Genomic DNA, 24,500 nt, shown 5'->3' on the forward strand with positions numbered 1-24,500 from the left:
TAATAACAAAGAGATACAAACATTACTGAAGTGACCCCATTTTAATCCATGCTCGCTCATTAACTTGTCTTTATATTAGATATTCGTCTCCCCTTTCTAGGATTGTTTCTTCACATATAAGATCAATATTTGGGATTTTTAGAATGTTCAAGGACCATTCCACCTCTCAAATGTTCAATGTAACTTTGTCATAGTTATTGTCGTAGTTATTTTTCCAATATTGGTGAGGTATTGATGATAGATTTCCTCTAATAGAAACATACATTCTCTCCTAGCCCTGGCTTTAAACCCAGCATAACAGATCTACAGGGAAACTGTAGGGGAATAAAGGTTTTTCCAAGACATCTTGGTGGATGATACTGAAATTCAAAGATATGGGAAGGAGAGAAGAATTATCACATTTTAGAGTGAAGATAAAATTTGCAGTTTGAGCCATGTTAAGTTTGAAGTGCCTATGGAGGTCTCAGCTGAAGATATCCAGTGGCCAGCTGTATGTATAAGTTTGGAGAGAGATGGAAGTGCTAAGATATGTGCTGAGATCTGAGTGTCATCAAAATAAAGATGATGAGTGAAACAAAAGATGTGAATATAATCACCTAAAGAAGAAGAGGTGTGATGTGAGGGCAAGAGAGGGAAGAAGAAAGAGAAGGAGGAGGAGAAGGGAGAAGAAGACGGAGTAGAAGGCAAAGAAGATAAGGGAAAGGAAGAAGAAGAGAAGAAAGAGGAGGAAGAGAAGGACGATGAGAAAGAAGAAAAAGGAGAGAAAAAGGAGGAGAAGGAAGAGAGGGGGAGGGGAGGAGGAGGAAGAAGCATACAGGGACAGGAAGAAGAAGAAGCCTACAAAGGAAACTTAAGAGAGGCCAGAGAGGGCCAGGAGAAAAATCAAAATGTATCGTGAAACCAATGGGAAGACGAAGTTTCAAAAGAAAGGAGCCGTCAAAAATGTTAAAAACATCCAAGATACAAAGTAAGGTCAAGACTGAATATATTCTATTGAATTTGACATTTTTATGACTTTTTGTCTTGGTGGGAATAATTTAAATTACAGTCTAAGGACAGAAGTCAGTTTTCAGTGGACTGTAGAGAGAATGAGAAGTGAAGAATTAAAAATTCCTTCCTGAAGGTTTGAATAGAAATGAGAGAGAAGATGGTAACAGCAAATCTTTTAAAAAAGGATTTTCTTTCTTTTTGTTGTTGTTTGCTTACTTTTTGTGTATATTTGATGGAAGATGCTTGCACAAGTTTATATGCTAAGAAGAAAAGGTTCAGTATACAGCTGAGAAAACGGGATTAGCAGTAGAACACATAGCAAGTTTTGAATAAGTATTTACTCAACAGATAATTGTGGGTTAGCAAAGTCCTGGGCGTTGAAAGTGTGATGGCATTCAGAACACACATAGTACACTTTATTTAAAATACTCTGATTTTCTCTTCTTTTCCGTTTCTTTCTATCTTTTTTTCTTAATTTCAGAAAATGGTATCCCTACATTATTCAAAATTAGTAGGCATTATTTGGGAAATTAAATAATGAAACATATTAGAGAAATATCTTAAGAAGTTGCAGTCATAAATTACATTTTACTCGATTTTCTCAATAAAATTAATGTGTTTTCCAGAGGAATCAAGAAGAAAATACATTTAGTTCAGAATTTTACTTGAAACATTACACTGATTATGATCTGAATACAGTGACTGACTGATCTGGCACAATGAGAAATGGAAACAAATATAGATGGAACTATTTCGCAAGAAATTTTCAAATACTCTGACTCTCCTCATTAAGTTTACTAACAAGCTAAAAGTCTGAACACCCCCCCCCAAAATTACTAATTCAGGAAAAATATTGCCTTAATTGAGTTTTTAAATAAAAAGAAATAACAAAATTAGGTCAAACTGAAAAAAAATCAAATTAATATAAGGGCATAAACAGTGAAAATTTAATAGGAGAAACTTGGAATATATTAATCCCTAAAACTCTAAACATAAATGTCAGTCTATTAAAACAGATTAAAAATTAGATGGGTTGGACTTCCCTGGTGGTGCAGGGGTTAACAGTACACCTGCCAATCAGGGGACATGGGTTTGAGCCCTGGTCCAGGAAGGTCCCACATGCCATGGAGCAACTAAGCCCGTGAGCCACAACTACTGAGCCTGTGCTCTAGAGCCCACGAGCCACAACTACTGAGCCCATATGCCACAACTACTGAAGCCCGTGCACCTAGAGCCCATGCTCCACAACGAGAAGCCACCGCAATGAGAAGCACACGTACCACAATGAGGAGTAGCCCCCGCTTGCCACAACTACAGAAAGCCCACGCGCAGCAACGAAGACCCAATGCAGCCAAAAATAAATAAATAAAATTAAAAATTTTTTTAAAAATTAGATGCGTTGTCTTAAAAGGTACTTAGTTCCTTGAGCCTGGTGATGTCCAACCACTGTCTCCAGGACCACTTGTTGGAGGATCTGCAGAGGAGGCTCAGGCTCCAAAGAGGTAACGGGAATAGACAGGGTTTAAGGTGTCCTTCAGCTAATGACACTATAATTTATGGTTCTTTTAGATATTTTGCTAAAACATAAAGCCACAATATATTTTGGGTTGGCCAAGCAGGAAGATAACATGTTCTGAGCAAGGAATAATATTCAAAGGAAATAAAAGAAGTGCCATCATTTTACATATTCCAAACTTTGCTAAAGTACAACAAAAATACCCAAAGAAGTAAAGAATAAAATATACATTACCAAAGGGATACATTTTATGACTACATTTAATTAATATGAAAACACATTAGAGTGGAGAATGTATGTATGTATATGTATGTATGTGTGTATATATTTATTTAGTTATATATTCTTCTAGCAAATATTTACGGAGTGCCTACAGTGCTGGACATTGTACAAGAGCAACAAATAAAATAGAAAATTTCTGTCCTTATAGAGATTTCAGTGTACTATGAGGAGAGGGGAGGATATACGGTAAACAAACAAAATAGTTAATTACAAATTAACAAGGTCCTCTGACAATAACTAACAGAGATCCAGGCAAGGGGGAAGGGTGACTATTTAAAAAAGTGGTATCTTAGGATGAGAGGCATCCAAAGATGCAGAAAGCCAGGGCAGGTAACAGTATGTATGAATGCTCCAAAGAAGAAAAGCATCTGACATTGTCTAGGAACAAAAATGACATCAATGTGGCTAGAATGTTTTAAGTTATAATGAGAGTACTTTTGAGATGAGGTTAAAGAGAAATGGAGAGATAGACCTTACAGAACTTTACTCTAAGTGAAATGGGAAGTTACTGAAGAATACTTCTTGGATGTAGTCCAAGAATAAACCTGTTTCTCATGCAGAACGGATTGCAAGCAGCAAGGCAGTTAGTGAGAAGACCAGTTAGGGGACTAATCCAGTGGTCCATGATAAAGATCATGGTAACCTCTACTAAGAAGGCAGCAGTGGAAATGGAGAGAAGTGGATAGAGATTTGTAATTAGGACCTGAATCACCTTAGTTCTTACCTACTCTCTTTGGGCCTCAATTTCATCTTCTATAAACCTGAGTTTACAGAAGCAAGTTTATAGAATGCAAAGAGATGTTCAGAGCATTATGTGAGACAAGATATAAGTACCCGGTATAAGGAAAGTTGCAATAAATCTCAGTTCTTTAAGAATACTTATTTAAAAATAATATTCATTCCAAGTTCATACTAGTGATAAGCAACTAAAATCCAGTATGATATGAACTGTTTGTCTTTCAAATGTATATAATTTCTGAGGTAACAAAGGAAAATGTTTAGATTTTTGATTTATAAAATATTGGGGGTTATACAAAAGTTACACAGATATTAATCCAATGCCCAATTGATTACAACAGAAAATAAATCAAAAAGGTGAAAATTTCTATTTAAATTAGTTTCAATCACATTGTAACAAATATTTTAAAAACCTATTAATTTAAAAGTGAAGAATTAAAAACAAATTCTTTGGAATAAAATCCCTCTCCCTAGAAATGGGCCTATTGGCTGGAATGCAGTGACTGCTCAATTTCCCTCTGTCTCTACTTTTCCTCCATTAAAACACACACACACACACACAAGCATACACACACACACACACACAGGTTTTTAGCAACCCTGTTTAACATTTAGAAAGAAATAAATGACATAACAGAATAGGGATACGTAAACATGTTGCATGGGCTCTATATAATTGAACACTCTTCAAATTCTTTAAACAGAAATTTCAGTGCAATGGAGACCCTTAAAATGAAGACAGGTAAATGTGACCAAATATCAAATATCTCTTGTCAAAAATTTAGAGAAATCTTCCATGAAAATGATAAATAAATAAAAACCTCCCTTTAAAATTATATTATAAATGTGTCCCTCAGTTCAAGAAATATTATACTCTTTAAAATAGAACAAAAGAAAAACTGGCAGTGTTCAGTGTGAGAAGAATACACAGAATCTTCATCTCTGAACGAAGAAAGAAATGGCACCCAAGGAAGTGGACTATGGCAAATGAAAGACCCTCTTGTGTTTTGTCTTTCCTTTGTTCATGTATAAAACCAAAAGAAAGAAAAGAAAAGAAAGAAAGAAGGAAAGAAAAAGGCACAAACCCTAGGGCTTATTGCACTATACAGAAACTCATTTCCAAGAGTTGGTGTCAAATCTTGCAGTTTAAATCTCCAAATAGCTATCCTCTAATAAAATCTATATACCCTGCTTCCTGAAAAGAAAAGAGAAAAAAAGGGAAAAAACATAAGGAAGGAAACAAGGGAGGAAGGGATGGAGGGAAGGAGGGAGAGGAAGGAAGGAGGAAGAAAAAGAATAAGGCGCCTGATCACAGAATAATTCCATATAATATAGTGTTCAGTCCTGTATATACAGAAATTATAGGCAAGGCATTGTTTCAGTCATTTCAACCATGGTAACGCTGGATATAGAGATAGCTCTCCACACTCTGTTCAGGACTAACCCAGAACTGGATAAACTTACAATATGAAGTTTTCAACAATTCCTTTCTCTTTGTACTTCTTTCTTTCCTTTTTAATTTTTCTTCTCTTCCACTTCATTTCTTTGTACTATCTCCAACCTTTACAGTTTTTTCCCCTTTCTCCTTTTTCTCTCTCTCTTTCCTAATTTTACATTACACTGCTGATGGGCTTGGTTGGGGGAGGTGGTGGGAATGATGCTAAAATTAAGAAAATTTTCTTTCCTTCCAGAACATTACTAAACAATACTTCCAAGCACTGCTAATTCAATCATGCAAGCTCAGTTAGGATTTTAATGATGATTCCAAGTTATATCTCCTTTCTGAATCAAATACTAAAAGACTACTAATTTAGAGATAAATGTATTTTATTAAATTATTTTTAAGAGAACTAGTCATTTATATTTGTTATCTACATCCTATTTCCCAACTATGCTACACAGTCTAATTTGTAGTACATAAAAAACTTCTATAGTTGTCCACTTCTTGCAGGACTAAATCAGAGATCTACTGTTGGCATAACGCAAAGTTGGTCAAGGCAAAAAAATGTACCTGATAGTGTTTGTCTTCAGATTCTCCCTTTTTCTTCCTTGTGATAAACCTGATCTCCTAGATTCTCCTTTCTTCCTTTAGTCATTCAATAAATATTTACTGAACCCTAATTATTTGCCAGGAACTACGGTAGATGCTATTGACAAAGACATGAAATATGTCTTCTCTGACGTGGAAAAGTTTACAACCTAGGTAGAGAGGCAGGAATGTAACTGCAATATAATTTGATAAGGCCCTTAATGGAAGTAAGAACAGATTGCAATCCTCATTACACATACGGCTACTTAGACTCCTCTACTTTGTCCCTCAGATTTTCCCTGTACTTGGAATCTACCTCTCTATCCTCCTCATTAAAACTTACCTATTGGGGAGGAGCTTCAAGATGGCAGAATAGTAAGAAGTGGAGATCACCTTCCTCCCCACATATACATCATAAATACATCTACACGTGGAACAACTTCTAGAGAACACCTACTGAACGTTGGCAGAAGACCTCAGACCTCTCAAAAGGCAAGAGAAACTCCCCACGTACCTGGGTAGGGCAAAAGAAAAAAGAAAAAACAGAGACAAAAGAATACGGACGGGACCAGCACCAGTGGGAGGGAGCTGTGAAAGAGGAAAGGTTTCCACGCACTACGAAGCCCATTCGCGGGCGGAGACTGTGGGTGGTGGAGGGGTGAAGCTTCGGAGCCATGGAGGAGAGCGCAGCAACAGGGGTGCGGAGGACAAAGAGGAGAGATTCCCGCACAGAGGACTGGTGCCAACCAGCACTCACCAGCCCGAGAGGCTTGTCTGCTCACCCGCCGGGAAGGGTGGGGGCTGGGAGCTGAGGCTCCGGCTTTGCTTCGGAGGTCAGATCCCAGGGAGAGGACTGGGGTTGGCTGCTTGAACACAGCCTGAAGGGGCTGGTGCACGACAGCTAGCTGGGAGGGAGTCTGGGAAAAAGTCTGGAGATGCCAAAGAGGCAAGAGACTTTCTCTGGCCCCTATATCCTAGTGCACGAGGAGAGGGGATTAAGAGTGCCACTTAAAGGAGTGCCAGAGATGAGCGCAAGCTGTGGCTATCAGCGCAGACCCCAGAGATGGGCATGAGATGCTAAGGCTGCTGCTGCAGCCATCAAGAAGCCTGTGTGCAAGCACAGGTCACTTTCCACACCTCCCCTCCCAGGAGCCTGTGCAGCCTGCCACTGCCAGGGTCCCATGATCCAGTGACAACTTCCCCGGGAGAACACATGGTGTGCCTCAGGCTGTTGCAATGTCACACTGGCCTCTGCCGCTGCAGGCTCACCCTGCATCCGTAGCCCTCCCTCCCCCTGGCCTGAGTGAGCCACAGCCCCCGAATCAGCTGCTCCTTTAACACCATCCTGTCTGAGCGAAGAACATATGCCCTCAGGCGACGTACACGCAGAGATGGGGCCACATCCAAAGCTGAACCCCAGGAGCTGTGCGAACAAAGAAGAGAAAGGGAAATCTCTCCCAGCTGCCTCAGGAGCAGCGGATTAAAACCCCACAATCAACTTGATGTATGCTGCATCTTTGGAATACATGAAGAGACAATAAATCAGCCCAAAATTGAGGCGGTGGACCTTGGGAGCAATGATATATATATATATTTTCTTTTTTCCTTTTCCGCTGTTTGTGAGTGTCTATGTGTATGCATCTGTGTGTGATTTTGTCTGTACAGCTTTGCTTTTACCATTTATCCTAGGGTTCTGTATCTCCGGTATTTTTTTGTATAGTTTTTAACACTTGTTATCATTGGTGGATTTGTTTTTTGGTTTGGTTGCTGCCTTCTTTTATTTTCTTTTAATACTTAAAAAAATTGTTTTTAATAATTATTTCTTATTTTTATTTTAATAACTTTATTTTATTTATCTTCTTCTTTCTTTCTCTCTTTTTTTTCTCCCTTTTATTCTGAGCTGTGTGGTTAACAGGCTCTTGGTGCTCCAGCCAGGCATCAGGGCTGTGCCTCTGAGGTGGGAGAGCCAAGTTCACGACATTGGTACACAAGAGACCTCCCAGCTCCACGTTAATATCAAATGATGAAAATCCCACACAGATCTCCATCTCAATGCCAAGACCCAGCTCCACTCAACGACCAGCAAGCTACAGTGCTGGACACCCTATGCCAAACAACTAGCAAGACAGGAACACAACCACACCCATTAGCAGAAAGGCTGCCTAAAATCATAATAAGGCCACAGATACACCAAAACACACCACCAGATGTGGACCTGCCCACCAGAAAGACAAGATCCAGCCTCATCCACCAGAACACAGGCACTAGTCCCCTCCACTGGGAGGCCTACACAACTCACTGAACCAACCTTAGCCACTGGGGACAGACACCAAAAACAAGGGGAACTATGAACCTGCAGCCTGCGAAAAGGAGACCCCAAACACAGTAAGTTAAGCAAAATGAGAAGACAGAGAAACACACAGCAGATGAAGGACCAAGGTAAAAACCCACCAGAACTAACAAATGAAGAGGAAACAGGCATTCTACATGAAAAAGAATTCAGAATAATGATAGTAAAGATAATATAAAATCTTGGAAATACAATGGAGAAAATAGAAGAAACGTTTAACAAGGACCTAGAAGAACTAAACAGCAAACAAACAGTGATGAACAACACAATAAAAGAAATTAAATATTCTCTAGAAGGGATCAATAGCACAATAACTGAGTCAGAAGAACAGATAGGCGACCTGGAAGATAAAATAGTGGAAATAACAACTGCAGAGCAGAATAAAGAAAAAAAATGAAAAGAATTGAGGATAGTTTCAGAGACTTCTGGGACAACATTAAATGCATCAACATTCAAATTATAGGGGTCCCAGAAGAAGAAGAGAAGAAGAAAGGGACTGAGAAAATATTTAAAGAGATTATAGTTGAAAACTTCCCTAATATGGGAAAGGATATAGTTAATCAAGTCCAGGAAGCACAGAGAGTCCCATACAGGATAAATGCAAGGAGAAACACGCCAAGACACATATTAATCAAACTATCAAAAATTAAATACAAAGAAAAACTATTAAAAGCAGCACGGGAAAAACAACAAATAATATACAAGGGAATCCCAATAAGGTTAACAGTTGATCTTTCAGCAGAAACTCTGCAAGCCAGAAGGGAGTGGCAGGACATATTTAAAGTGATGAAGGGGAAAAACTTAAAACCAAGATTACGCTACCCAGCAAGGATCTCGTTCAGATTTGATGGAGAAATTAAAACCTTTACAGACAAGCAAAAGCTAAGAGAATTCAGCACCACCAAACCAGCTTCACAACAAATGGTAAAGGAGCCTCTAGACAGGAAACACAAAAGAAGGAAAAGACCTACAATAACAAACCAAAAACGATTAAGAAAATGGTAATAGGGACATACATATCAATAATTACCTTAAAAGTAAATGGATTAAATACTCCAACCAAAAGGCAGAGGCTCGCTGAATGGATACAAAAACAAGACCCTTATATATGCTATCTACAAGAGACCCACTTCAGACCTAGGGACACATATAGATTGAAAGTGAGGGGATGGAAAAATATATTCCATGCAAATGGAAATCAAAAGAAAGCTAGAGTAGCAATTCTCATATCAGACAAAATAGACTTTAAAACAAAGACTATTACAAGAGACAAAGAAGGACACTACATAATGAACAAGGGATCAATCCAAGAAGAAGATATAACAGTTGCAAATACTTATGCACCCAACACAGTAGCACCTCAATACATAAGGCAAATACTAACAGCCATAAAAGGAGAAATCAACAGTAACATAATCATAGTAGGGGACTTTAACACTCCACTTTTACCAATGGACAGATCATCCAAAATGAAAATACATAAGGAAACACCAGCTTTAAATGATACATTAAACAAGATGGATTTAGTTGATATTTATAAGACATTCCATCCAAAAACAAAAGAATACACTTTCTTCTCAAGTGCTCATGGAACATTCCCCAGGACAGATCATATCCTGGGTCACAAATCAAGCCTTGGTAAATTTAAGAAAATTGAAATCGTATCAAGTATCTTTTCCGACCACAACGCTATGGACTAGGTACCAATTACAGGAAAAAAATCTGTAAAAAATACGAACACGTGGAAGCTAAACAATACACGACTTGATAACGAAGAGATCACTGAAGAAATCAAAGAGGGGCTTCCCTGGTGGTGCAGTGGTTGAGAGTCCGCCTGCCAATGCAGGGGACATGGATTTGTGTCCCGGTCCGGGAAGATCCCACATGCCATGGAGCAGCTGGGCCCCTGAGCCATGGCTGCTGAGCCTGCGCGTCCGGAGCCTGTGCTCCGCAACGGGAGAGGCCACAGCAGTGTTTAGCCCACGTACCGCAAAAAAAAAAAAAAAAAAGAAAAAAAGAAATCAAAGAGGAAATCAAATAATACCTAGAAACAAATGACAATGAAAACACAAAGACTCAAAACCTATGGGATGCAGCCAAAGCAGTTCTAAGAGGAAGTGTATAGCAATACAGTCCTAAATGAAGAAACAAGAAACACCTCAAATAAACAACATAACCTTACACGTAAACTAATTAGAGAAAGAAGAACAAAAAAACACCAAAGTTAGCAGAAGGAAAGAAATCATAAAAATCAGGTTAGAAAGAAATGAAAAAGAAATGAAGGAAACTATAGCAAACATCAATAAAACTAAAAGATGGTTCTTTGAGCAGATAAACAAAATAGATAAAGCATTAGCCAGACTCATCAAGAAAAAAAGGGAGAAGACTCAAATCAATAGAATTAGAAATGAAACAGGAGAAGTAAAAACTGACATGGCAGAAATACAAAGGATCATAAGAGATTACTACAAGCAACTCTATGACAATAAAATGGACAACCTGGAAGAAATGGACAAATTCTTAGAAATGCACAACCTTCCCAAACTGAACCAGGAAGAGACAGAAAATATAACAAAGCAATCCCAAGCATTGAAATTGAGACTGTGATTAAAAATCTTCCAACAAACAAAAGCCCAGGACCAGATGGCTTCACAGGAGAATTCTATCAAACACTCAGAGAAGAGCTAACACCTATCCTTCTCAAAATCTTCCAGAATACAGCAGAGGGAGGAACACTCCCAAACTCATTCTATGAGGCCACCATCACCCTGACACCAAAACCACACAAAGATGTCACAAAGAAAGAAAACTACAGGCCAATATCACTGATGAATATACATGCAAATATCCTCAACAAAATACTAGCAAACAGAATCCAACAGCACATTAAAAGGATCATACACCATGATAAAGTAGGGTTTATCCGAGGAATGCAAGAATTCTTCAATATACGCAAATCAATCGATACACCATATTAACAAATTGAAGGAGAAAAACCATATGATCATCTCAATAGATGCAGAGAAAGCGTTCAACAAAATTCAACACCCATTTATGATATAAACCCTCCAGAAAGTAGGCATACAGAGAACTTACCTCAACATAATAAAGGCCATATATCATAAACCCACAGCCAACATCATCCTGAATGGTGAAAAACTGAAACCATTTCCACTAAGATCAGGAACGAGAAAAGGTTGTCCACTCTCACCACTACTATTCAACATAGTTTCAGAAGTTTTAGCCACAGCAATCAGAAAAGAAAAAATAAATAAAAGGAGTCCAAATTGGAAAAGAAGAAGTAAAGCTGTCACTGTTTGCAGATGACATGATACTATACATAGAGAATCCTAAGATGCTACCATAAAACTCCTAGAGCTAATCAATGAATTTGGTAAAGTAGCAGGATACAAAATTAATGCACAGAAATCTCTTGCATTCCTATATACTAATGAAGAAAAATCTGAAAGTGAAATTAAGAAAACATTGCCATTTACCACTGCAACAAAAAGAATACAATATCTAGGAATAAACCTACCCAAGGAGACAAAAGACCTATATGCAGAAAATTATAAGAAACTGATGAAAGAAATTAAAGATGGTACAAATAGATGGAGAGATATACCATGCTCTTGATTGGAAGAATCAACATTGTGAAAATGACTCTACTACCCAAAGCAATCTACAGATTCAATGCAATCCCTATCAAACTACCACTGGCATTTTTCACAGAACTAGAACAAAAAATTTCACAATTTGTATGGAAACACAAAAGACACCGAATAGCCAAAGCAATCTTGAGAAAGAAAAATGGAGCTGGAGGAATCAGGCTCCCTGGTTTCAGACTATACTACAAAGCTACAGTAATCAAGACAGTATGGTACTGGCACCAAAACAGAAAGATAGATCAATGGAACAGGATAGAAAGCCCAGAGGTAAACTGATGCACATATGGTCACTTTATATTTGATAAAGGAGGCAAGAATATACAGTGGAGAAAAGACAGCTCTTCAATAAGTCGTGCTGGGAAAACTGGACAGGTACATGTAAAAGTATGAAATTAGAACACTCCCTAACACCATACACAAAAATAAACTCACAATGGATTAAGGACCTAACTGTAAGGTCAGACACTATTAAACTCTTAGAGGAAAACATAGGCAGAACACTCCATGACATAAATCACAGCAAGATCCTTTTTGACCCACCTCCTAGAGAAATGGAAATAAAAACAAAAATAAACAAATGGGACCTAATGAAACTTAAAACCTTTTGCAGAGCAAAGGAAAACATAAACAAGACGAAAAGACAACCCTCAGAATCGGAGAAAATATTTGCCAATGAAGCAACTCACAAAAGATTAATCTCCAAAATTTACAAGCAGCTCATGCTGCTCAATATCAAAAGAACAAACAATCCAATCCAAAAATGGGCAGAAGACCTAAATAGACATTTCTCCAAAGAAGACATACAGATGGCCAACAAACACATGAAAGAATGCTCAACATCATTAATCATTAGAGAAATGCAAATCAAAACTACAATGAGATATCATCTCACACTGGTCAGAATGGCCATCATCAAAAAATCTACAAACAATAAATGCTGGAGAGGGTGTGGAGAAAAGGGAACCCTCTGTTGGTGGGAATGTAAATTGCTACAGCCACTATGGAGAACAGTATGGAGTTTCCTTAAAAAACTAAAAATAGAACTACCATTTGACCCAGCAATCTCACTACTGGGCATATACCCTGCAAAAACCATAATTCAAAAAGAGTCATGTACCACAATGTTCATTGCAGCTCTATTTACAATAGCCAGAACATGGAACCAACCTAAGTGTCCATCGACAGATGAATGGATAAAAAAGATGTGGCACATATATACAAAAAAACGAAATTGAGTTATTTGTAGTGAGGTGGATGGACCTACAGTCTGTCATAGAGAGTGAAGTAAGTCAGAAAGAGAAAAACAAATACCATATGCTAATACATATATATGGAATCTAAAAATAAATGGTCATGAAGAACCTAGGGGCAAGACGGGAATAAAGACGCAGACCTACTAGAGAATGGACTTGAGGATATGGGGAGGGGAAAGGTAAGCTGGGACAAAGTGAGAGAGTGGCATGGACATATATACACTACCAAACGTAAAATAGATAGCTAATGGGAAGCAGGTGCATAGCACAGGGAGATCAGCTCTGTGCTTTGCGACCACCTAGAGGGGTGGGATAGGGAGGGTGGGAGGGAGGGGGATGCAAGAGGGAAGAGATATGGGGATATGTGTGTATGTATACTGATTCACTTTGCTATAAAGGAGAAACTAACACACCACTGTCAAGCAATTATACTCCAATAAAGATGTTAAAAAAAACAAAAAAACTTACTTACTGGTTAATCCCATCTTTCCCCTCAAGACATACCTCCTGGATAGGTGTCTTGGGAAAACAGTCTCACAAATTAAGTCACACTGGATATTAAAAGAGTAAAGCGTGTACAGCACATCTCTTTTGCGTATTAAGAAGTCATTCTATTTGAAAGGAACTGGTTGCTAATGCCGGGAATTTTAACTGTATAGTTAGCTGTTTTGAAAGAAATTTTAAGAAGAACTTCCTCATACACTTCAATCACAACAGCAAGGGGTTAACAATTCCACATAAAACGTGCCTTTATATGCCTTGACTTTATTATTTTTAAACAAACAGCATGCTGCATATTTATTCACTTAGGAAATACAATTATATCTAATTATTATTGCTAGTAGTAGTAGTAGTTACTGTTCGTAGCTACTGTTACTATAGGGACTATATTGATTTAAAATTATAGAAGTTTGCCTTATTGTTTGATGTTATTATGAAGGTTTACTTCAGATACAAAATTTATCACAGGACTGTTTTTTAATTCGAAATGCATGATTCTCACAATAATAGGAGTAATATAAAATCAGGCATATTTAAATATATCAAGAAATATGATTCATTGAATCACATAATCAAAATTGTACCTATTGAGGAAAACACAGATTATTTAATGTAATGCTTATAGGAAAAAATAATTTAATATCTGTGAACTTAGGTTTTCTCCACTGTAAAATGAGGGGTTTAAATCAGAATAAGCTCTGTGTTTGCTCCCAGGCTTGATACCTATGTGAATATTTTGCATAAATATTTCCCGATTCTCCTATGACGTGAAATTTTACAGATTCTGCAATATCATAATGAAGGAGTCTGCATTAATAGTTGAAACCTTTTCTATATTTGTGTCCCCAATGTTAACAATGCCTAACCCAAAGTAATTGGCATAATAAATTTAAGTGGATAGATTGAAGATTGTATAAACAGAAAAACACACTGATGTAAAGGAATGTTACAAAGTCAGGGATATATCTAAATATCTAGAGACATTTAATGAGAGACATGGAAGACACAGGAATGAGTATTTTTACAGATTTCAAGCTTCAATGGGAAGCTTAAGAAATAACTAATGTTTAGTTTGGGGGTCAAGGCAAGATATTTTAAAATGGAGAAAATTGAAGTAAGTTAAATAAGGTCCATTCTCACTAGGACTATTTATGACGATTCTCCCTCATCCACTTTCTGCTGTTCACTGTACTATGCTTACTGACAATCTATCCCAAATAACTCCTGGTAGTCTGAAATCATTTCATCATTAATATATAAATGTCTCACTTCAATTGTACGAATCTCAGATCTCATCTCACCAAAGTTTTCTGAAAGTTAATTGTTTTTCACCTAGTATCTTTAGAACTCAATTTCCTCATCCGTAGAACAATAATACCTAATCATAGAGTTATTGTGATAATGAGATAGACTCAATGCATGTTGTATTTTCATTTATTTATCTTCCAATCCACTATCATTATCCTTCTACTTGAGGTCAATCCCTCCACTTGTATACTTGATTTTTATACCCTCCTAAAATCTCTGAGACTTTGCTCTATCAATGATCACTTCTCTCCCCTTATCTTCAGTGTCTTCTTTACTGGCTCCTTATTTTTCAGAACATGTAAATCACCTTCATCCTAATGCAAATCCCCTTGACCTGTGCCTCCCTCTAGCAAAATCTCTCCCTTCTTTTCTCACTTCTGTTCATTGATTAGGTAAACAAAAAAATTTAAAGAATTTATTTTTCAATGTGAAAAACACATGTGGGTTTATAAAAAGAAAAATATAGAAAATAAAAAGCAAAAATAACAAGAGCAAAAAAAATTCCCCAAACCAAAACAATAACAACAAAAAACACCTGTTGTCATACACAGGCATTTCTTTACAGGTGTAATGTATAGTCACTATAACTAAAATGGACACTTTACCTAAAGTTTCAATTCTAGTTTTTCGACCTAATAAACCTATATGTCATTTCTCCCCAAAAGGCTCATAAATGTAGTGCAACCCCTATTAGAAGTCCAATGAAATTGAAAGTTGGGCAGGAGGTGTAGGGGGGTGGGGGGCAGGGACCATGATTAAGTTATTCTAAAGTTCTTATGGAAGAAATTACTGGATGAAAATAGTCAATAATTTTATAAAATGAAAAAATAATAAAAGGGGACTCTCATTAACAGGTTTAAACTGTAATTGTAAAAGCCACAACTGTTAAAATAGCATAGTCCAAGTAAAGAATACAGAAACTGAAAGAACTGAAGAGAAAAAATAGAAAGGCTGGAAATGGAATAGAAAGGCATGAAACAAACCCATTTGTAAATTAAGTATTTAGCATATGATAAATAATGCATTTCAAATCAACGGGGAAAACATAGATTTTTCAATTGATGGTGCTGGGACAACTGGTTAAATATTTAGAACAGAGTAAATTTAGAGCCTATCTCACACTGTATATCAAAATAAAATTCCAGATGGTTTAAAGAGTTATATGTAAACAATGAAACCATAAAAGAACTAGAAGCAAATATAGGAGGATTTTTAATCTAAGTGGGAGAGGTCTTTCTAAGCATAAGAGCGAAGGCAGAAGCCATTAGGAAAATATAGCAGGTTTTTAAAAAAATAGTAGATTTGAACGTATAAAAAATGAAAAGTTCTATATAGCAAAAACAAACAACATTAAAAGTCAAATAATAGCTCTTTGCTGCATCTACTGCGAGAATGAAGACCATTCTCAGCAATCAGACTGTCGACATTCCAGAAAATGGTACGAGACTTGGTGCTTGCATTTTTCTTACATCTTTACTACACGCTCTATACCTTGTTCCGAGACCTCACGAATACGTTCTCTCCTAGTCGACATTACTCTGAAGGGACGCACAGTTATTGTGAAGGGCCCCAGAGGCACCCTGCGGAGGGGCTTTAATCACATAAATGTAGAACTCAGTCTCCTTGGGAAGAAAAAAAGAGGCTCCGGGTTGACAAATGGTGGGGGAATAGGAAGGAACTGGCCACTGTTCGCACTATCTGTAGTCATGTACAGAACATGATCAAGGGTGTTACACTGGGCTTCCGTTACAAGATGAGGTCTGTGTATGCTCACTTCCCCATCAACGTTGTTATTCAGGAGAATGGTTCTCTTGTTGAAATCCGAAATTTTTTGGGTGAAAAATACATCCGCAGGGTTCGGATGAGGCCAGGTGTTGCTTGTTCAGTATCTCAAGCCCAGAAAGATGAGTTGATTCTTGAAGGAAATGACATTGAACTTGTGTCAAATTCAGCTGCTTTGATTCAGCAAGCCACAACAGTAAAATACAAGGATATCAGAAAATTTTTGGATGGTGTCTATGTTTCTGAAAAAGGAACAGTTCAGCAGGCTGATGAATAAGATCTGAGTGATCCAGTTACAGAAACCGCAAGAGGCCAGGCTCATATGTGATATTTTAAAAATGAATAAAAGCTCTTTTGACTTGGAAAAAAAAAAGTCAAATAATAAATTCACAAAAAACTATTTGCAACATGTGACAGAATACCATGTAGCAATATTTTTAAAGTCCTGTGAAAATAATTAAAAATCTTGGAAAAAATGATCAGTGTATGCTATTAAATGAAGAAAATGTTACAAAACAGTATATATGTTATGATCCCAACTTTGTAACATATATGTTTGTTTGGGTATAATGGCTTCCCACACACACCATGTTTATAATCTCCATGCTTTTACTCACGCAGTTCCCTCTGACCCAAGAGATATTCCCTCCCTCATCTAGTCATCTCCTATTCATTTTTTAAGGATCATTTCCTATATCTCTACAGACACCAAGAAGTTTTCCCTGAATTTCCAGGCTGCAATAGGTGCCTTCCTTTGTTTACCAGTAGCATGCTGTTGCATACCATCAAGTTATTATTACATAATATTAATATCTGTGTGTGCATATATCATTCCACTCCTATGAGTGAAGTTCCTCAAGAGAAAGGACTATATTTACTTCTCTCTTATTCCCAGTGTCTATCACTGTAACTAACATGTACCACACATTCGAAAAATATGATTTTGAAATATTGCTGAAATCTCTTTTAATCAGGATTATTCAAAAATAGAGCTAATGTCAATTGGGAGTCAAACAGTATAAGAAGGATCAAACAGTATAAAAAGGCTGAAAGAAAAAAAAAAAAAACTTATCTACTTAATGAGAGTTTATTCTGTCCTTCTTGCCAAGACAGACCAGAAGCTTCCTTCAGTATAGAACTCAATGATTCACCCTAGAGCACCTTCAGTACATATTGATCTTTTAAAAAATCTAAAGAAATACACCACTTACAGACTGTGTCCCACAATTTATCACTTAAAGTTTATTGTTATTTAATTATTTCTCATTTGTGAATACTTTCTCTCTCATCAGATGTTGACCTCTATTACAGGAAGAGACCATGCCCTATTCTAATTAGGTATCTTATTATGTATTTGGCTAAATAGCTTAGTATTTGAATAAACTTTCAATATATACTTATTTTATTTATAGCTTTGAATAATTTTCTATGTTTTTATATACATCTCTTCCTTATTCTCTAGGACAGAGCAAGTCAACTCCAATTTCCTTCCTTCCCCATCACCATCCAAAATGGGAGATATATACTGAGTAACACAGAAATACTCGCACTTGCTGAGTAAACCTGCTATTATCTCATCAGAAGAACAGCTTCATCTGTGTTAACCTAGCTGCGCTAGGCCATGAATCTTTCTAAATTTTCATGAATTAGTGAAGGTAATATTGCCTCATTTTTCTAATAAGAGGATATTTAAATGACCTCATCTCTATTCAATAATAGGTCTTCTTGAGATAAATCACGAGAGGAGGTACTAGTAAGAATTTGTTAGTCAAAACATTTTTCTACATATAGCCTAGTATATACAATGTCCCAAAACACACAGTACTATTTACTGCTAATGCAAATTTACTGCAACATTGCTTGATATATTCCAAAGTTTTCCAATAAGCTATTGACTTCCTATAGGTTAGAAATAAAATCATTATATTTAAATTATTAAATGCCAAGGAAGAAAGTAATCTTTTTCTCCTTCTTATGTCTTTGTTTTACAAAACTATTGTCTTACAGGACATGAAAACAACTAAAAACAAAAAATTATATGGTGTAGTTAATTGAAAAAATGCTTTTGCTGCACACAGAAATTGACACTAAGTGCTGTATTAGCAGGAAATCAGTGATTTTCAATTGACATTGCACAGGAAATCGTTTAGTGTCAATTGATATTAAATGGGCAAAATTGTACTGAATTAGTACAAAATGATTTGGTAGAAAGAAATGTGCTTCCATTAGGTGATTTGATATTAAGTGGGCTCAAATGTAATAAGTTTTAGAGGTCACTAGTCAACAAAAATTAGGGCATGGTATCCAACCCTGAATACATCAGACTGGTTGCATTTAACATATTTATCAAAAGATAAGTTAGTGTCATACTATCAAGACAAAATTGTCTCCCTTTGAGCTTTCAAGAGAAGTGGGAAAATTCAATTGTTTTAAATGAGTTAAATTAACCAGTGGTAAGAATCATGACTTCCTGGGCCTATTTGGTGGTCCTAATCCTTTTAAAAATATATTTTATAGTATTTTTCATGTGAAATAAAAGGCAAAATAATAGCATGTTTTATGTAATAAGGTCCAGATTGAGTTCTTTCTATAAAACTGCTTTGACAGTAAGCACACAATAAATTATTGGTTGAATGAGTGATATGATTGGATATTATGAAGAAATATTATAGGTCTTTAAAGAAACCTGTGATTTTTTTAAACCTGAGTAATGGGGAAAGGAAAGTATGTAGATATGGGGAGGGGGGAAGAGACAGGAGAGATAAGTTATATAGTAGCTACAAAAAAGAACAAGTTGCTGGGCTTCCCTGGTGGCGCAGTAGTTGAGAGTCCGCCTGCCGACGCAGGGGACACGGGTTCGTGCCCCGGTCTGGGAAGATCCCACATGCCGCGGAGCGGCTGGGCCCGTGATGGCCCCTGAGCCTGCGCGCCTGAAGCCTGTGCTCCACAATGGGAGACGCCACAACAGTGAGAGGCCCACGTACCGCAAAAACAAAACAAAACAAAAAAAGAACGAGTTGCATAAATATTTTAGAATATTTGCTGGGGATAGAAGTGCAGATGTTTGATGTATAAAAATCACATGTTATTCATCATACAAAAACAATTATGGGGTAAAAGACAAGCACACAATATTCCTGAATAGCCAAAACAATCCTGAAAAAGAAGAATGAAGCTGGAGGACTCATATCTCCTGATTTCAAAACTTACTAAAAAGTTATAGTATTCAAAACAGTGTGGTAGAACATAAAGAAAGACATATAGAACCATATAATAGACTAGAGTCCAGAAATAAATCCTCACATATTATGGTCACATGATTTTTATTAAGAGTGCCAAGACCATTCAATAGGAAAGACAGTGTTTTCAACAAATGGTGCTAGGAAAACTGGATATCTCTATACAAAAGAATGAAATTGGACCCTTACCTAACACCATATACAAAAATTACTCAAAATGGATCCATGACCTAAATGCAAGACCTAAAACTATAAAACATTAGAAGAAAACATAGCATAAAAGCTTGACAACACTGAATTTAGCAATGGTTTCTTGGATATGACACCAAAGGCACAGGCAACAAAAGAAAAAGTAGACAAATTGGACTTAATAATTTTTTTTTAATCTGTGCATCAAAAGACACTATCAACAGTGTAAAAAAGGAACATATAGGAGTAAACATTTGCAAATCATATATCTGATAAGTGATTGATATCAAGAATACACAAAGAACATCTAAAACTCAACAACAACAAATAAACAAACACCCTGATTCAAAAATAGGCAAAACACTTGAATAGACATTTCTCAAAAGAAGATATACAAATAGCCAATTAACCTATGAAAAGATGCTCAACATCACTAATTATTAGGGAAATACAAATCAAAACTACTATGAGATACTACCCCGTACTCATTAGGATGACTACTATAAAAACAAACAAAACAAAACAAAACCCTCCAGAAAATAACAAGTGTTGACAGGATGTGGAGAATGTAGAACACTTGTACACAATTGGTGGGAATGTAAAATGTTACAGCCACTGTGGAAAACCACATGGCAGTTCCTCCAAAAGCTAAAAACAGAATTACCATATGATCCGGCAATTCCATTTCTGAGTATATACTAAAAACAACTGAAAGCCAGGTCTCAAAGAGGTATTTGTACACCCATGTTCATAATAGCATTATTCACAATAGCTAAAACATAGGAGAAACCCAAGCGTCCATGGATGGATGAATGAATAAGCAAAATGTAATATACACATACAGTGCAATATTAGCCTTAAAAAGGAGGGAAATTCTCACATATGCTACAACATGGGTGAACCTTGAGGATATTATGCTAGGTGAAATAAGCCAAGCAAAAAAAGACAAATACAAATGATTCCACTTATTTGAGGTGCTTAGAGAAGTCAAAGTCAGAGTCAGAAAGTAGAATGATGGTTTCCAGGGGATGGAGGGAGACAGGAGAATACGGAGTTTTTATTTAATGTGTATAGTTTCAATTTTTCAAAATCAAAAAAGTTCTTGAGATGAGTGGTGGTGACGGTTGCAAAGCAATATAAGTGCCAGTTAAAAATGGTTGAAGATGGTAAATATTATGTTTATTTTACCACAATAAAAATAAAAGGGGTAAAAGTGGTGGGAGAGCTTTGTAACTTTTTACTTGCCCTTGACCCTCCAAAAAAGAACAAACAAAATATTAATGGGGAAATCACCCTGCTAGGCATTGGGCTGAAGAAATAGTATGACTTTCTTTTTCTAATTTGGCAAAGAGAATGAAAAAATAATCCTTTGAAAGAACTCTAATCCCTCAAAGAACTTACCATGAAGGTACAAAAAGTAAACCAAGAATATTCCCTAAGATTAGCAGGAAGCAATCCAAAATAAAACTCAGTTTCATTCCTGAAGGAATGAAATTAGTTTTACAATGAAGCGAGAGCTACATTCAGGACCATCTTTAAGAGAGAGGGAAGTTACTAACTCAAATGGGTGATACAGAGAAAACTGATAGGATAATGATAATAAGTTATGATAATTATTATTTACTGAGCTCTTACTAATGACAAGCACAATATTCAGCATTCTTCATAAAATATCACAATTCTTTCCTTAACAATCTGATGAGATCCACCTAGTTTAGAAACAAAGACCATGAGATTAAGAAAACTGACCAAAGTCACAAACACAGAGTAGTGTAGTTGTCAAACCTACATCTATCCAAAGTCATGAATTTTAACTAAGTAAATAGGACTTTCAAAACTTAGATATAGTTGGTAGTTTAAAACAAAAATCCTCTTACAAAATACCTGAATCTAAACTATTCTAAAAAGCAATTGGAGCTGAGACACATAAGAGCTAGCAGGCTTTGAGTAGAAGTATGAATATACTGGATGACTTAATCTGCGGTGGGAAGGGGTTTTAAGCAGTGATTGACAGGAGATTAGTATAAAAAACACATAACTGAACCTAGATATGGCTATTCCTTTAAATTTTGCTTTGAGTGCTATTTTTTAAATAAAAATAACCACTAGAAACATTTATTCTTTATTATTTTAATGTACAGAATTTCATTTTAATTTCTAAACAGTGCAAATGAGTTGAAAATTGTGATTAAATAATTAACTCAGTTATCCTAACCATAGAAAATTTAGCCATATTCTAACAGTGAAGTTTCACACAGGTGCCACTACCATCTACGTAGTCACACATGACTAAGCTATAGTCAAATGTATAAAAAAGAAATAAGCAGCTTTTCAGGATTAAACTTCCAATCTAAAGCCTACATATGATGATAAATGTCACAGTTTCAAAGACCTACAAGGAAAATCTATATAAGTTTGCAAGGAGGTTAACCAATACACATTAATCCAAAATGCATTTGTGAAGAGAGGAAAGCAAGCACTCACAAACCAATCTTCAATGACAAAGCTTGTTCCTTGAGTACATAATAACACCATAAAACACTAAAAGAGCACAAGAAGAAATACAACACAAGAAGAACACTGACTTGGCCTTATAGGGTTTAAAATCTAAACAGAAAGTTAAAAATTACAAACAAATAGATGAAACACAACCAGTCACATCAGTAAATATACTGCACATACTTAGTAAATTCCTAAGTATTCAAGAAAGTAAGAAGTGAAAATAACATGCATTACTTGTTTACTGGACTAAACTTATGCCAGGGAAGTTTTCTTAAGATATTTTTTGCTATATCAATCATATTTTTCCTTGAATTTTTATTATAAAATTAAAGGTATATTTTCCTGAAACAAGTTTATCTCTAAATATAAAGAATGTATCCAAACTTAAAGAAGTCACAAATTCCATAAAAAATATATGCTTTTATAAATTATTAACATTGTTGTGCTATATTCAATGGAAATGCTAAAAACACTAAAATTTAAATTATACTGTAGTTCTAAAAACTACTAAATACTTTGCTTAATATGTCTGCAATATGAAAGTGGCAAAATCTAAAAATTTAGCATTTTAGCATAATATTTTCAATAGTTTTTAGCCAGTGCATGGTGTCTATATTTAATTCACACAATTTTTGCCCTTTTGTTTAATTTTTTCTCCTTCTTTACTGATGATTACTTGGCTCCTTCTCTAACATTATTATTAGATAATATCTCAGTGAACTGTTACTGTATCCTTAGATAGAAAGAGATAGTATCTCCAGTAAGGTCAATGAGTCAACTGTGTGACATGAACATTTTTAAAAAATCAGATTAAATCTTAAACAGTGCTAATGGAATAACAGTATCTAGAATGAGAGCGATAACATTCCCACTCTCGTCAACAATGATCAGATGACATGATCAATGTTGTGATACAGAGTGACCCAGAACTACTATAATATTCAAAGAAAGGGGACAAAAATGGTGCAAGACTAGAATCCTAACAGACAAGAGATAGTTGAAAGAATCAAGGGAATTGCATGTTACTACTTATGGGATTGGGGGAATAACTAGAATAAGAAAGGTTTCAAATATTTGAAAACTTCATATTAGGTTTACTCTGCATGGCCTCAAGGGATATACTAAAATAATGGGTTGAGAATACTAGATATAGATTTCAACTCAAAGTAAATAAGAACTTCTTAAGAATTGCTCACACATAATATGATATCTCACCTGAGATATTAATGAGAATATGGAAACTGGAGGTGTCTGTTCACAATGTGGGGAGTTGGACTAGATTACCCTTAACAGCAATTTTACCATATGATTCTATGATTCTTCTCAAAGCAAAGAACTGAAATATTTAATCTTGCTGAGCCATGGATGTTTTTCTCATGGTGCCTGAAATCTGCAGTTATCAATTTACTATTGTCTGATTTTTATTAGCAAAATATTAAAAAGTTGTTCTTTTCCCATTTAATAAGTAGTCTGTGCAATGGTGATTGCTTTTCAAAAGCTGTTGCTGATTTTTTTATTTCTAAACATTTTTTTATAGGAGTATAGTTGCTTTACAATGTTGTGTTAGTTTCTACTGTACAGCAAAGTGAATCAGCTATATGTATACAAATATTCCCTCTTTTTTGGATTTCCTTCTCATTTAGGTCACCACAGAGAACTGAGTAGAGTTCCCTGTGCTATACAGTGGGTTTTCATTAGTTATCTATTTTATACATAGTATCAATAGTGTATATATGTCAATCCCAATCTCCCAATTTATCCCACCTCTCCCTCTTTCTCCCTTGGTATCCATACGTTGGTTCTCTACATCTGCGTCTCTATTTCTGTTTTGTAAATAAGATCATCTATACCAATTTTTTTCAGATTCCACATATATGCGTTAACATACAATATTTGTTTTTCTCTTTCTGACTTACTTCACTCTGTATGACAGTCTCTAGGTCCATCCACGTCTTCGATGATTTTTTACTTCAAGTAGTATGGCCTGACAAAGTGCGAAATGACTCCCTGACTGAATCATTCATTCAGCAACTATTTATTCAGAGCCTGATATGTGCCAGAGACTGCAAGGTGGCAGACAAAAAGAGAGAACAAGATAGAGCCTCTGCTTACAATCTGTTGGAATAAGTAGACACACACACAAACTGTCATTT

The 24,500-nt window shown here is 36.0% G+C and overlaps 2 protein-coding genes across 9 annotated transcripts in view; one reads left to right on the forward strand and one right to left on the reverse strand.

The window, feature by feature from the left end:
• ZBTB20 (zinc finger and BTB domain containing 20) overlaps positions 1 to 24,500 on the reverse strand; it is an 820,737-nt gene that overhangs the window by 675,947 nt on the left and 120,290 nt on the right. The gene's annotated exons all lie outside the window — the stretch shown is intronic.
• Positions 16,013 to 16,790, forward strand: LOC111166056 (large ribosomal subunit protein uL6-like). Its single transcript, XM_022557355.3, is given in 3 exon segments — positions 16,013 to 16,073; positions 16,163 to 16,266; positions 16,269 to 16,790. Coding segments are annotated over 3 exon segments (576 nt in total). The 5' UTR covers positions 16,013 to 16,027; the 3' UTR covers positions 16,695 to 16,790.

This window comes from Delphinapterus leucas, chromosome 4 (genome assembly GCF_059928025.1).
Source record: "Delphinapterus leucas isolate spDelLeu-1000000601 "Yukka" chromosome 4, BTC_Dleu_Yukka2, whole genome shotgun sequence".
In the NCBI taxonomy this organism is placed as follows: Eukaryota; Metazoa; Chordata; class Mammalia; order Artiodactyla; family Monodontidae; genus Delphinapterus; species Delphinapterus leucas.